Source organism: Poecilia reticulata, chromosome 1 (genome assembly GCF_904066995.2).
Source record: "Poecilia reticulata chromosome 1, P_reticulata-male-v2, whole genome shotgun sequence".
Classification (NCBI taxonomy): Eukaryota; Metazoa; Chordata; class Actinopteri; order Cyprinodontiformes; family Poeciliidae; genus Poecilia; species Poecilia reticulata.
Genome location: NC_088830.1, coordinates 27003912 through 27018483, shown reverse-complemented (window position 1 = coordinate 27018483; position 14572 = coordinate 27003912). Strand labels below are relative to the sequence as shown.

The following is a 14572-nucleotide window of genomic DNA, read 5'->3' as shown; positions in this document are numbered from 1 at the left end:
TGTTGTTTTTCTGAGTTGTTGCACACCAGGAGGAAGACTTAATAAAAGTGAATACCGAAAACCTCGCTAACGAGTTTTATCTGTACTGATTAGTGAAAACGACAGTTGATCATGGAAAAAAAACAGCAATAACCCAAAACCTTCTGTTGCAACAGACAAACAGAAACCAGATCATGTTTTTCTGGGGTAGAGTCTTTATCAGGCGTCTTTACATGCAGCCATCCTTATTCTGATTTGCATTAGCATTTATTTATCGGGTTTATTTTTTAACATATTTGGAATCAAGAAAGGAGAGGAGACTGTATTTTATTTTTATTTAGGTACATCATCTCTTGAAACAAGTTGTGCATTACTTGACGTTGTTTATTAACATAAAAAACATTGTTAAAGTGAAATAAGTGGGTTGTGTGTAGCTATTAATTTGCACTACAAAGGAATCTGCTTATCAACGCATGAACAAAAAGACAGGAAATGGACTAAAGCTTGTAACTGCAGCCTTGCATAATGAAATGTTCCGTATCTAAGGTACAGCCGGTTTTATATAGGTCAGCTCATATGGCTGCTTGCATAAAGATTGTTAAATCTTGATGCGTTCTCAGAGGAAAGTGGGTTGTCAGGGTGGGAGGGCACATTAAGACCCATTCTCTGAATAATTCTAGGTTGTTAGCGTTTATGTGAATGTTACTGGAGACCCATATGTGCAGAACCGGGCTGTTAGGAAGCAAAATTATGTGGTGTCTTTATTATTGCGTTGTTTAAAGGGGCGGTATTAGGTATTTTCCAGGCACATGCTGCAATTTTAAAGCTCAGACAACAGTAGCAGACTGAAAAATTCACAGTGGAAGAAGGAAAGATACCACAGGTCATTCATACCAATTACCTGTGTAACAACAGGTAATGCAGCATTAATAAATTGTTTAATTATCTGTACCTCTACCACTATTACCTTTGTTATCTCTCATCAGTTACTACTATATTGGCATCGTACTGTACCATAGCTTAAGTTTTTCTTATACATTATTTTACTAGGTGCAAAATCACAGCTTATTTTTAAATAACTAGATTTATACATTTTAAACTTATACATACGTTTTAATTTGTTTGCAGATTTCTGCCCACGTCCTTCTTGAAAATGAGATCTTGAGCTCAATGGGGTTTTACCTGGTTAAAAAAGGAAATATCTAAAAGAATATATATAAAATACTCAGATTTTTAATGTTTTTTATTATGAGTTGTTTATTGCAATTTCGTTCTTTGCCCCTTTGCAGGGTTTAATAAAGACTATCAATGAGGCAACTATTTTACCTTCAGTTATAAAAATGCTGAATATATCAAACATGACTTAAAAGAAATTTGACTGCAATTTGACGCCTTGAAATTGGGCCTCTGTCTCTTTAAGAAGCTTCTACTCTGACAGCTTCGAGGAGGAGCTTCGCTGAAATATTCCGACTCTTTTTGAGAGAAAGAGCTTAGCCCCCGCCTCCCCCCCACCCCTTCCATATCACCCATAGCAACCCTGTGGTTGCTATGGGAGCTGCCCCGTGGTTGCTATGGGAGATTCAAGAATTCCTTAAACATGAAGAATCAAAGCAACACTCCAAGTATGTTTTTGATGAGTGAATAACATTATAACCTGATAAAAAGCCAAAAAAGTCGATTTTACATACGATCTCCTCCAGCTTCCCTTTTAATTCATCAGTGGAACAGTTTCTGATGATCTTAAAGCTCATGTGTGAGGAGATATTTTGAAAACGAAACAGATTTCAGAGGCCAGTTAGTGAGAATCCATTAATAATAATAATAATAATAAAAACTCATAGCATTCTGTTCAGTCTTTGACACCCAGCTCCTTCTGCCAAAAATAAATCACTTTACAAGGTTTTTAATTCCTAAATGGGACTGGAGGAACGGGGATTCATATTTCCACAAAGTGCTGCAGCTTCTCTCTAGAAAAATGACTGCGCCTCAGATACGAGCTGAATGAACAGAGTGAATCATTCCTGCGTTTTATTTGTATCGTGTAGAAGAATCTGGACGGATTAGTCAACCTTGTTCTTGAATCTCAAGGTAATTTAACCGAACTACAGCATTAAAACAAGCAATCCAACGTCAACAGACACAAAACAGGAATGTTTTCTTTCATTTAAATCCTAAAAAATAATCCATACGTAAACCTCATATGTACAAAACAGACATTTAACTTTTTTTTTATTATTACATCCTTGAAGGACAAAATGTGAACTTTTTGAAACAGATTTTTCAAACATTAAATGTCTTCAATCAACTTATTTCCATTGCACTGCAAAAACACAAAATCTTACCAAGTGTTTTTAGTCTAGAAAATATCTTAAGTTAACTTGAAATAAGACAAAACTAACTTATAAGTAAACCTTCAACAAGCTATAGGAGCTTGTTGTAAATGAAAATGTATTTGTTTTATTGGCTGATTATTTCACTTATAACTATAAATTTTGCTTGCTACAAATAAAATTATCTGCCAATGCAACTGGTTCGTTTTTGTCAATATTAAGGAATTATTTACTTAAAACCAGCTCCTATATCTTGCTGAAAAGTTACTTGTTACTTTTGTCTCATTTCCATTGTAGTGAGATATTTGCACTCAAAGCTAGATCAAAACTACTTTGTAAGATTTTGTGTTTTTGCAGTGCATAGAAGCAGCTTTTCAGATTTTTGTTGTTGCATCGTTGAAGAATACATTTCAAACCTTTCCAAGTCAAAACTTTAGTAAAGCCTACAAAACTCAAACATGTCTGCCTACACATATATGTTCATTTGGTTGTAAATTAAATTATTTTACACTTCGTCGTGTCTTTTACAGCATGTTTATATAGCTTTCTTCGGTTTAGTTTTTTTTTCCTTTAGAGAATTCATTGTTTTTGTTCATCTTGGATTTTTGTAAGCACTTTGGTAAACTCTGGTTGTTTTAAATAAGCTTTAGAAATAATTCGCTCATGACTTTGGTCTGTAATGCAGGAGGGTTTTGTTATTGCATCCTTGAAGGATACAATTTAAACCTTTTGAAACTACTTTTTAAAACAAACTTTGTTAATCAACTTATTTCGATTACAAAAATATAAACACGTTAAGATTTTTGCTACTGCATCCTTGAAGAATAAAATTTAAACTTTTCAAAACTACTTTTTAAAACATTGAATCATAAAAACAGCTGTTATTAGCTTTGAAAAACATTTTAAAAAATGTTTGTTATTGTATCCTTGAGGGATACATTTTAAATCTTTTGAAACTACTTTATAAAACATTTCAGGTCGCAGATCAACTTGTTATAAAAGCAGCTGTCATTAGCTGGAAAAACATATTTTTTAAAGTTTCTGTTATTGCATCCTTGAAGGATACATTTTGAAACTACTTTATGAAACCTTGAGGGTCACATATCAACTTGTTTTCATATAAAAGCAGCTGCTATTAGAAGGAAAAACTAGAAAAACCGTAATATAATGACTCGATTCTACGAGACAAAATTCTTTATTGGGGTATTTCACCAACAATGCCACCAATTAACTTCACAATAACACAAGGCTACATCCATATCATACATATCCCATTTCCATCAACATTTAGATTTGCCATTTGTTGGATTTTAGTTACCGTGGAGACTCTTAACACGTGATGAAATCCATCTCTTTTTGATACTGCCAGAAGCATTTAACAGCTGAGCAGTGGGCAGTCATCACCAAAGCAGGAGAGAAGCATCGCAAAAGGAAGAAATCCCACATAGTTGACAAATGGCTGGGGTGCATTCACTGTCGGCGCGTTTGGAGGGATTTCGCTGAAGTCTTGGCTGTTCCCTCTATCAGTTCAGCGAGTTTGGCTGGGTGAGAACGATGCCATTTGGTCTCCTGTGATTCACCGACAATGAAGATGTGACTGTCCGTCTGTATGCAAACTGTTGGGTGATGAGTGGGATTGGGAACGTAATCCCAACGAGAAGAGAGACAAAGCCCAAACCACAAAAAAATAAATAAATAAAAAAATCAAGTCAGAGCCGCTTTGTCACTTTCGACAAAACGACAAAACGAGACGCCGCTTTATGAGATCTGCTGGAGCGAAACTAAAAACGAACAAATGCATCTTTACAGGAGTAAAAGGGCAGCTTCCCTTGTGTCCTTTCTTCATGCATGCCACATTATAGTCACCTATTAACTCGTTGCACGTGTGCAACCACCACCACAGCTACAGCAAAGGGCTGGGGCAAAGATACAACGCAATTTGGTCTTTCTAAAAAGTAGCTGTATTTTGATTTGGTTTCTTTTTGGCTGAAGCAAAGTGGTTTTGGAGAGGCGGACGGGGAGGGAAGGGTGTTTGAGACCGGGAGACGGGGAGTGGAGGCGGGAAGCGTAGCTGTGGTCGTGGTTGGCAGATGACACGCTTAAAGCTTCAACAGGAGGCAGGTGAGTCCAAAAAATGCTCAACATGTCAGAGGAACGGAGGTGCAATGAAGAGAAAGGGAAGGATGTGGACAGTTCGGGGCTGATGCCCCCTCCAGGGGGCGCTGTGGCATAAATATGCATTCAACAAGATAAATTCGGGTCTGCAGCCAACAATTATTTTAGTTTTTAATTAATCCATTGATTGTTCTAACAATTAATCGAATGAAGAAAATTTTCTGTAGATTTTTTTTTTAATCCTTTTCTATACAATATTAGAAATACATTCATAGACGCAAATAATTGCATTCAAATATGCATTTATTTGCATTTTTGAATGCAAATAAACGTATTTATTTGCATTCAAAGATTCAAATAAATAAGAATAATTTTTTTTAAAATAAGAAAATAAACATGTTACTGTCTAAAATGCAACAAAAGCATTCCTTTAGTGTATGCTTGATTATTTGTACCAAAAGATGCATCTGGAGAGTCTTGAGAAAACAGAGCATCTTCAGTCAGGGGTTTCTTCAGACTCGCTGCACTACAGACTGCTACAAGCTAACAGCCGTCACCATCTACAATAACTCCTTGAAGAATCTGAATCAATGAGCTACAACATCATTTAATTTTCCTTTGGGATTAATAAAGTATTTTATAATTGAATTTGAATTGAATTGACTTGTCAATACAGTGTATGGCTGATCTGTTGATTATTTTTTGAATTAATTGATTAAAAATTGGGTAACAAAAGGTGTTAAATAGGAGATTTGTTTTACAGAATTCGAACTGGGTGAAGCCAGAACTATGGCACTTGAGGAGTTTTGGGTAAAACATCTTCAATAAAATATTTTTTATATGTTAAATGCAAAATGTATATATTTTTTGTACAGTATTTTTTACTGCTCTGACTGTTGCTCTTTCAGAAAATTACTTTTTTTTGAGTCTCAATGCTCAAATGACGATTAATCAATTACTAAATTAGTTGATTTCAATAATCAATTCATCACAATTAATATGATGAATTCTCCTAAAGAGTGTGCCAATAAATTAGAGCTATTATTTTACCCATCACTGCATCGTTGCACTGGCAGATTATGACTCACTGCTGGAGTAACTTTCATTATTGTGGCCGTTCATCTCCGATATTAAACATCACCCTTAGCAACACCAGCACTGAACCGACGCCTCTGTCACACACGTCTGCATTTCATTTCACTGGCGCAGGAAGACAAGACACCACAGGAGAAAAAGACTCTGGGGTTCCTGTAGCAAACACAATCTGATCACCACACAGGCCAGGCTACCATCACTTTTTCTTAAAAATTTGAAAAATCCACTTTATGAATGCCACAGCTAGATCCCAGTGCCACTTAACACAGACTAAGGATAAAGAATTTACACAACTTCCAATCAAATATTGGAAATATATTGAAAGTTTAGTTAAAGGTCCATGACAGCCCGAGAAAGAGCACAACCCTGTCTGTGATCTGAAAAAAGGCAGATGAGAAGCCAATTTTAAAACTCCAGACTTGTCTAACTTCCTGCACGAAATAGCTGTGCTGCAGTGTTTGTGTGTGTAATGGAAGAACTGGCAGAGATTCAGCTTGGTAGCATTTCTACTTGTGCTCTCTGCTGTTGTTTGTGTTGGTATTGTTGATTTAAGCAGCCATGCTACTTGCACAGAAAGAGGGAACCGTCTACTTCCTGGACCAACACCTGGAGTGGGATTCACACCAGCCCTGTTTAGTCCACTTTAACTGAACTCTAGTTTGTTTGCCTGGACAATCTAGTTCGTTTGAGAAGGAGTGAATGTTCAATCGAACTCTGGTAAAGACAAAATTGAACCGAGTGTACCCGACTATCAGCTGTGAAAACGCTCCTAAAGTGACATTTTTAGATCATTAAATAAAAACTTCTTATTCAGAATAAAATTACTAGAGGTAAAGTCCATGTAACCTCATACTAAAAGTAAAAAAAAATATCAAAACCAATCAATTAATCTACCATAACTTAAATGAGAAAACTAGCATAAACTGCTAAAACCAGATCGCAAATTGCAGACCAACAAGCAGCAATTTCTCTACAACTGTGTCTCTGCAGCAGAACCAGACGTTTGTCTTTCCGTAGGCAGGAAATAAGGGTAGCGCTTAATCAAAAGAATCCAAGTGGATCAGGGCTGAATTGGGCGGTGAGGTCACCATGGCAACGTGGACCTCCATGGCGTGGAGCACGGAAAAGAATGTGGGAGGAAGTTTTCGTTTTGAAAATGGAGGGAATCTCTGCTCTCTGCTCGCAGTTTTTGGGAGACTCTTGCGTCAGCAGTTGCAAACTCTGCATGCTCACACTGAATCAAACACGCACACACACACACGCACGCACACACACACACGCTAACAGTTACATCACAGATAATACCAGTTATATAACAAGACCCAATGGACTCTGTGTTGATTACTACAAGCTCACATAAGTGTCCTTGCCCCGAAATAAATACACACTGAAATGCAGGTTTGCCCGACGAGAGAGCAACACACAATCCAAAATGTAAACAAATGCTAAATTAAAAGATTGCACATTTTCAAAAGGTAAAAATAACATCTACTTCTAATGTGTTTTAGTTTTTAGTTTTAGTTTGAGCACAAAAAAGAAAAACAGATTATCTCTGCTTCTTTTTTAAAATACACATCCTATAATATTCTTCAAATCTTAGACCCCAGAGGTTGCAGTGTAATCTAAACATCCGCCAAGTTTATAGAGAAAGGTGATGTTAACTTTTGAGTTGCAAAATGCTTAAAGTCAAGATTTGTATGAATCTAATAATGTTGCAGACCAAGATGTGAGGATGTTGGGAATCAGAAGTGATGGTGAAATTAAGTCCAGCAGATCAGCAGGTGGGAATTACAGGAGGCATCTGAGTCCTGGAAGAGACAGACAAGAAGGAGACAAAATGAGCAACAACATGAAAATAACTTCATTTTTACAGAAATTAGTACTAATTAACTAAATAGAAAAGTTTTGCTTTAACAAAATGAAAGTAAATCAAATTGACACACTGACATTTCCTTGACTATACTGAAGTCAGTTAAGATAATTTAAAGAAGAACTTATCAAAAGCAGAGACAGCTCCAGCCGTTTATCAGGTTTCTCAATGCATTCTGGCACAACCGGCCCTTCAAGAACATTTGTGATGTTAATGTGGCCCAAAATGAAAACAAGCTTGACGCCAGCTGCCAAGCTGAACGTACTCAGACGCTCAAATTTCTTTAGTCCAATTCAAAATACTAAATAATTTAACTGAGTCTTTTTTTTTATTTTACCTGCTGTACAGTATATTAAACATGGAATATGTTAAAAAAAAAAAAAAAAAAAACACTGCATAAACAAATAATAGTAGGCCTGAAACCTTTTTAGGTTGAATGTTTCTGGTTTGTTGGTGTGGAAAGTGCAAGTTATAAAAATGAGACTACTGAAAGAGAAAGTAAAAAAAAAAGTGTTTATTGTCAACAACTATTAATTGGAGGAGCTAATCTGCACTAGGACTGGACAATAAATCAAAAACAATATGGTAATAGAGACGTGATAAATATCACTACATAATATGTCTGATAGACTTTTCAATAATTTAGCTAAACTCCCATCCAAAACCGCACTGCATTCTGGGGGATTTAGGCAGACCTAAGACTTTAGATGCTAAATCTCTCACAGCCACTAGATAGGTGGAATCATTATACTAACACACTCACTCTTTGGTTACCTAGCAACTCACTAACTCTTTGGTTACCTAGCAACTCACTCACTCTTTGGTTACCTAGCAATTCACCAACTCTTTGGTTACCTAGCAATTCACCAACTCTTTGGTTACCTAGCAATTCACCAACTCTTTGGTTACCTAGCAACAACTCATTGAGTAACTGGCGCAGCAGTAGTTTAAGGTTTTGCCACCATGCCTCATAACTGTTTAACAATAAAAAACAATGGTGTGGAGTAAAAAACTGTGGATAAAACAGAAAAGGCCACATCAATAATTGGCAGTATTTCAGATATCTAAAACAAACATCAATAATTATCGATATGGACCAATATGAAACGCTTATGTCGTGACACGTTTTTCAGCCATATAGTTCAGCTTTAACATGTGTATTAGATATATTAAACCAAACCAAATATACCGTAAATATGTGGGTTTGTAATATATTTCCTGTCAGTGTGAAGTATACCTTTTAAGACTCTTAATTTGAAGTGAGAAAGGAAGTCGTGTGCTCCTTGAGTTGCCAGTTGAGAATGTGTTTGTTTTCTAAATTACAATAAAAAGCTGATGGACCCAGAGCAAGTGTTGCTGCTGCTTAAACTGAGACCACATGTTTCCCATTGGACTCACCTTGTTTACTCCCAGTAGTACTGCAGATACCATATAGTTTCATTCTTCAGCTGAGGACCAAACAGTGGGTTGGCCTGCGCCAAAATGGCTACTAACCAACTGAGAAAAGAAAGAGAGATCATCAGCGTAGTTTGGTATTCAAAATGTTTTTGTTTCCAGACCAGAGTTCAATTGTATTATGAATGATAGGATAAAAGTTTTATGCTACCAATGAGTTTGATGGTGAAGTTTTCTTAGCATGTAATCACGCCAAAGTTAGCAGAAGGTGGCACATCTAGCTCATGGTTTATGTAAAGCTGCATTTTTGCTGCCATGCCAACTGCCTAATGGTGCAAAAAGTATCCCAGTATTGGGACAAAAAGTTAGTCACTTCAGCTTCCAACAACTTCAGAAAGAGCGCCAAGCTAACAATTAACATCCTAATTTTCTATTATTGGTTTTTATTTTCATGTAAACTATGTGCTGCATTTATGAGTATTCTGATCTGCTGTTACTATATGCAAGAAAAGGTTAAACCAAGTACTAAGTGAATAGAAATTATACTTTTCAGAAGCCTGATATTTCAGCTTAAAATATATATTTTTTGTTAATTTTATATATTATTCAAATTTTCTGAGAAACTGAATTTTGGGTTTCCTTTATCTGTTATCCATAATCATCAAAATTACAAGAAATAAAGGAGTAAAATATATTTCACCTAGTAGTAATTAATCTATATAACATACAAGTTTTACTTTCTGAAATTAGTGGCAAAATATATCAAACTTCTTCACAATCTTCTGTTTTTATCTATATACTTGTACATATATAAATATAACATCAGGTATTATTAGATCAGGAAATTAAATTAAAGTTTTTTTGTTTTTTTTTACATATGTTAAGATATAAAAGTTCATTCCTCTTGCTGGGGATGTTTATACAGTTTCGGTGGAGCAAAAGTAATCTAGCTAGTAAGTGACGGACCTTATTCTCATTATTTAAACTTTGTCCATGTAACTTAATAACTAAATAAATGTTTTACCTTGGCTGGTAGGATTTTTAAGTCCCTAGAACTTACAAAAAACATCTGATTGATTATTTTATGCAATTACAGCATCAGAAACCCAGAAACCAAATTGACTTCCTGTCAACTTCCTAACTGCAGTGTCTACTTTACTCCAACAGGGGGCGTGCTCATTTGTAGGTAGGAGAATTAGGTGACGTGACACTGAATTTTACAAAACTACTCTGGACCTACACCTGTTACAGTGATAATAATGAAACACAACAGTGTTATTTATATACAAGGAGATATTAGAAAACATTTTTTAATCATAATGCGGTTTAGCGTTGGCCACATTCATCTTCTGTTGGACCCATGATTTCTGCTCCATATTGAGATGGTTTGGATGGTTAATGATTTGTTAGACCCAACAGATCATTAACCACAGTGGAAACACTTTTTTCACATTGAGCTTTTTTCCCCTCCATTAACTCACATTATCTCATTTAGAAAACCTTTGAATTCAGCAGCAGATGCTCACTAGACGCTAATGACTTTGCCCAAAATGCTAAAGGTCACAGAGTAATGAAAGCACAGACGAGAAAGAGCGGAAAGAAAAGAAAAAAAAAAGCCCAGACATATCGCAACTGACCTCGTCATTACAATATTTTCCAAAATTAAGTTATTGATTAATGAGTTTAGTTAAAAGTTAACTGATCTTATTGAACAACTAATGATTAATTGAAAAGCTGCCATTTCCTTAAAAACCAGATTTTTCTCTCATATCAAGAGGGCCGAAGTCATTCCACAACATAAAGGGCTACATTCTCCATAATATACTGAATAAAAAAAAACTCATTAACATTATTTTGTGTCAGCTGTATTAAATACTGGCTGAAAAAACAGAAGATTGTGTTTTTTTTTTGTTTTGCATTATTAACCAAGAGCTGTTTATAAAAATATATAAACAGCTATATATAATATATACATATATAATATATACATATATATAATCAGAAATCTTTGCCAAATAGAAAAAGAACTGATGAAAATGTATAAAATATGTGGGAAAAACTCAATTTGACATGTACAGAGAGGTGTTGATACAAGCCCCTGATTATTGGCATCATGTTTTCAGCCACCATGTTACTTATACAAAATACCGTTAGCTTTGTAGCATATCAAGAATTTTTGAATGAGAACTTGACGTCGTTCCGCATGCAGTACGGCTGAATGAGCGCTAAGAAGGGGAAACTTACGGAGCTTGTCGAGTGTTTATATTTCAATACAGAACCGCATAAAGTGCATTTTACATCTCACACCGGATTCTGTTTGGATCGTTTCTCCTTCCCGTTCTAGTGTGACTCCATCTTTAGTTCTATATAATCAACTGCCTCCGCTTCAGGGTGACCAGCAGCGCCCTCTGCTGGATGGCGGCCAGATTACATCACTAACGGGAGGTGTAAGCGGTTATTAGTTAATGGATTGGGACCCTTAATCATAAGTCCATTAACTGCTTGCGTCCCTATCACATTTGTAATATTTTCTAATACCTTACAGCATTTAACTAAACTCCCCACAAGAGACATGTAGAAGATCTGCATCATCTTGATGCAAATGCTGAATGATTTACCATAATCTTCCTCAGAAATTACAGTCAGCTCTGTCTGTCCTCATTCTCCAGCCCAGTTTGTTGTCTACAGAGGTATTTATATTTCTCCATTACCTCCCCTGGATTATTTCCCATGATGGACATAATCCAAAATCATCTCTGTTGTTTTGCTCACATTCAGCATAATCTAATGTTCCCACAGCATGTCACATTTCATTCTCCAACCTTTGGCTTTCAGGGTTATTTTTCTTATTTTATCCAAAAAAAGCTAAACTATTTTAGCCCTAACCCTTACCCACCTGCACCTGCTGTTTTCTTCAAGCTACAGAGCTCCCTCTAGTGGCGGAAAGATAAGATTGCAAGCAGCTCATATCCGTTGGCCAAATGGTTAGAGGTGAACCAAATGTTTTGTTGATTTTAACACTTTTATTTTTCCTGCCTTTGACATACTAAGAAGAAATTAAAACTACAAGTTTAAGTGGAATATATCCTGAATGACTGTGACCTTCTTGCAACTATCAACATTTTGTTGACTTCTTTTTCTCTCCTTTGCTTTCTGGGAACGGAACAGTTGGGTTCTGAGTTTTTTGGAGATACTTGACCACAACTCTAAAATGTTAATATTCTGCTTGTTTAGACATCTTCTGACTTTAGCCTTACGATAAGTTAAGTCATATTAATTGTATAACGCATGTCAGTAATGAGGCAGTTCAAAGTGCTTTACACCTGATTATAAAACAGCAATAAATATTACATTTTGTCAAATGCCATCATCAAAATAATCAAACAAATGCACATCAAATATATTGATCAGTGTTCCTGTTATTATGAATCAAAGCCAACTCTAGCAGGTAGGTTTTTAGTTTTGATTTAACAATGCTTCCATAGCTGGCCATTCAAAATTAGTTCAAATTTAGCCAGTTAAGCTCTTTGGAAAACGTTAATGAACATCAGACCACTCGGCACATTTGTGTCCCTGTGTAAGTTTTTGGCTGTCATACCTGATCATGTTTATAAAATGATGTTTTAAAAAAATATATACAACAACACAGATTATTAAATCAGAGCCCAGTTAGCTCTCAAGAAGAATAAAACATCTGTACTCACAATAAGTAACAGCAGACGGCTGTGAGGATGAGACTGGTGACGATCACACTGTAAAAAAAATAAAAACAAAAACATGAACCTCATGTTTCTTTCTAGTATTATTAATAAATGTGTTGCAGGCGGATTTAATATTACAAATATTTAAGATGCATCATCACCTCTGAACCAAATCAATTATATCATGAAGATGATTATCAAACTGATGCAACTTTTGAAATATAAACTATATAAGCTGAAACTGTGGATTAGCTTTTGTTTATATAAACATCTGGTGCCATTTTTATGGAAGCCTGTTTCTGCCCCTCTGATAAAAAATATTTCTCTTTATATTGAGATACTATTTCAATATAACGATACGTATTATTTTCTCAACAGCTACACCTAGTGTTTTAGAGGGGAACTGCAGCAACGATGACTTGTCTCATGCAGAGGCACTAGCTACCGAATGGAGGATCAATCCTGCCATAATTAAGAAGAAATACATAATTTTACTTATGGCAGGATTGGTTCTCCATACTGTGAGTGGTACACAAAAATCACCTCATCTGAATTTTCTTCAGATGAAACTGGATTTTTGTCAAATTAAATTATAACACTAGTTAGTTAGTTTTGATCAAAAATCCAGCAAACAACCAAAACAATAAAATAAAATAAAAAAAATCACTGCCTCACCAGAAAAGAGCAAAATCTGACGGAAAAGTTGTCTAGTCATTTGAAAACAGCTGAAAATAATTGAAGAATTAATGAATGCAAAATTGAATCAATAAGTGTGTAAACTTATATAACTGAAAAAATGAATCTTGTTTTATTTATTCATTTACATTTATCTAACAGATTGGAGCAAAACATGTAGCATGAAGTGTATAACATTTGTTTTGGAATACTGTTTTCATGCTGTTAATATTTTAAACAAACATAAAAAGACAGGTGTTTCAACACACTTTTCATAGTCAGCGTAAATAAATGAAACAAGAAACAATAATAAACGAATGTTTTCATTAATGTTGGCATGATTTGACCGCTGAACGGAGGAGATGACGGCGCTGGGACAGTGTGTGTGTGTGTGTGTGTGTGTGTGTGTGTGTGTGTGTGTGTGTGTGTGTGTGTGTGCGTGTGTGTGCGTGTGCGTGTGTGTGTGTATGTATGGATGCAGGGACGATGGAGGGATTATCCTTGATGACGCCAGGCCTCTATCACGATTCAAGCCAAACTCTCATTCATTTCTAAACACACTAACACAGCAAAATCACATTTTCAGGAGAAAATTATGTCAATAAAACGACTGCAAGCTTCTTAATGTTTAAAATTAAAGAGAATTTATTATAGGATGTAGCCAATTGGAGAAGCCACCTACCCGCGGTTGGGTCCTTTCGGCACTAAAAATGGAGCCACGACCCCCACCAGCGCCCATAACGTGGTGAAGCAGATCATCGGCAGGGCCAGAGAGTGAGACACCATGGCTGCAGTCGGGAAAAGCCGCAGAAATGGGAAAAATCTATCGGTTTGGCTTCGAAAAGAAGCGCATCAAAGGCTACAGTCAGTCCGTCGCACTGTTCCCGCCCACTCCCGGAGAGGTGGCGTGTGATTGGTCCAAAGCAAAAAGGCGGCTGTGTTTGATTGGTGGAGCTCCCTGTCTTTCAGTATTACAGCAGATGGCGTTAAATAGAGCTCTGCTCTCATAGATTAATATTGTTTGTGTTATTGTGTTGTCTGGTGCTGATGTTGGAGCAGAAAACCAATCCAATATTTGTTGAAATATAGGATAAATATGATTAGGGAAAAAAAAAACATTTAGAAACGGATGTTATTTTTAATAATAAAGGCATATTTTTAGGTTTGGAAATATCTATCTATCTATCTATCTATCTATCTATCTATCTATCTATCTATCTATCTATCTATCTATCTATCTATCTATCTATCTATCTATCTATCTATCTATCTATCTATCTATCTATCTATCTATCTATCTATCTATCTATCTATCTATCTATCTATCTATCTATCTATACTGTAAAGCGTCTTTACGTGCCCCAAAAAGGCTACAAAAAGTTAGACATCATTATTAATAGCACTATTTTCTT

At 35.7% G+C, this 14572-nt stretch overlaps 1 protein-coding gene across 1 annotated transcript; it reads right to left on the bottom strand.

Annotated features, from left to right (window-relative positions):
* Window positions 1-3485: 3485 nt before the first annotated feature.
* atpv0e2 (ATPase H+ transporting V0 subunit e2) lies at window positions 3486-14070 on the bottom strand. Its single transcript, XM_008418177.3, has 4 exons — window positions 13843-14070; window positions 12489-12536; window positions 8788-8886; window positions 3486-7327 (listed from the first exon to the last, which is right to left on the bottom strand). The coding sequence occupies exons 1-3, from the start codon at window positions 13944-13946 to the stop codon at window positions 8793-8795; spliced, it is 246 nt and encodes an 81-aa protein (XP_008416399.1). The 5' UTR covers window positions 13947-14070; the 3' UTR covers window positions 3486-7327; window positions 8788-8792.
* Window positions 14071-14572: the final 502 nt, after the last annotated feature.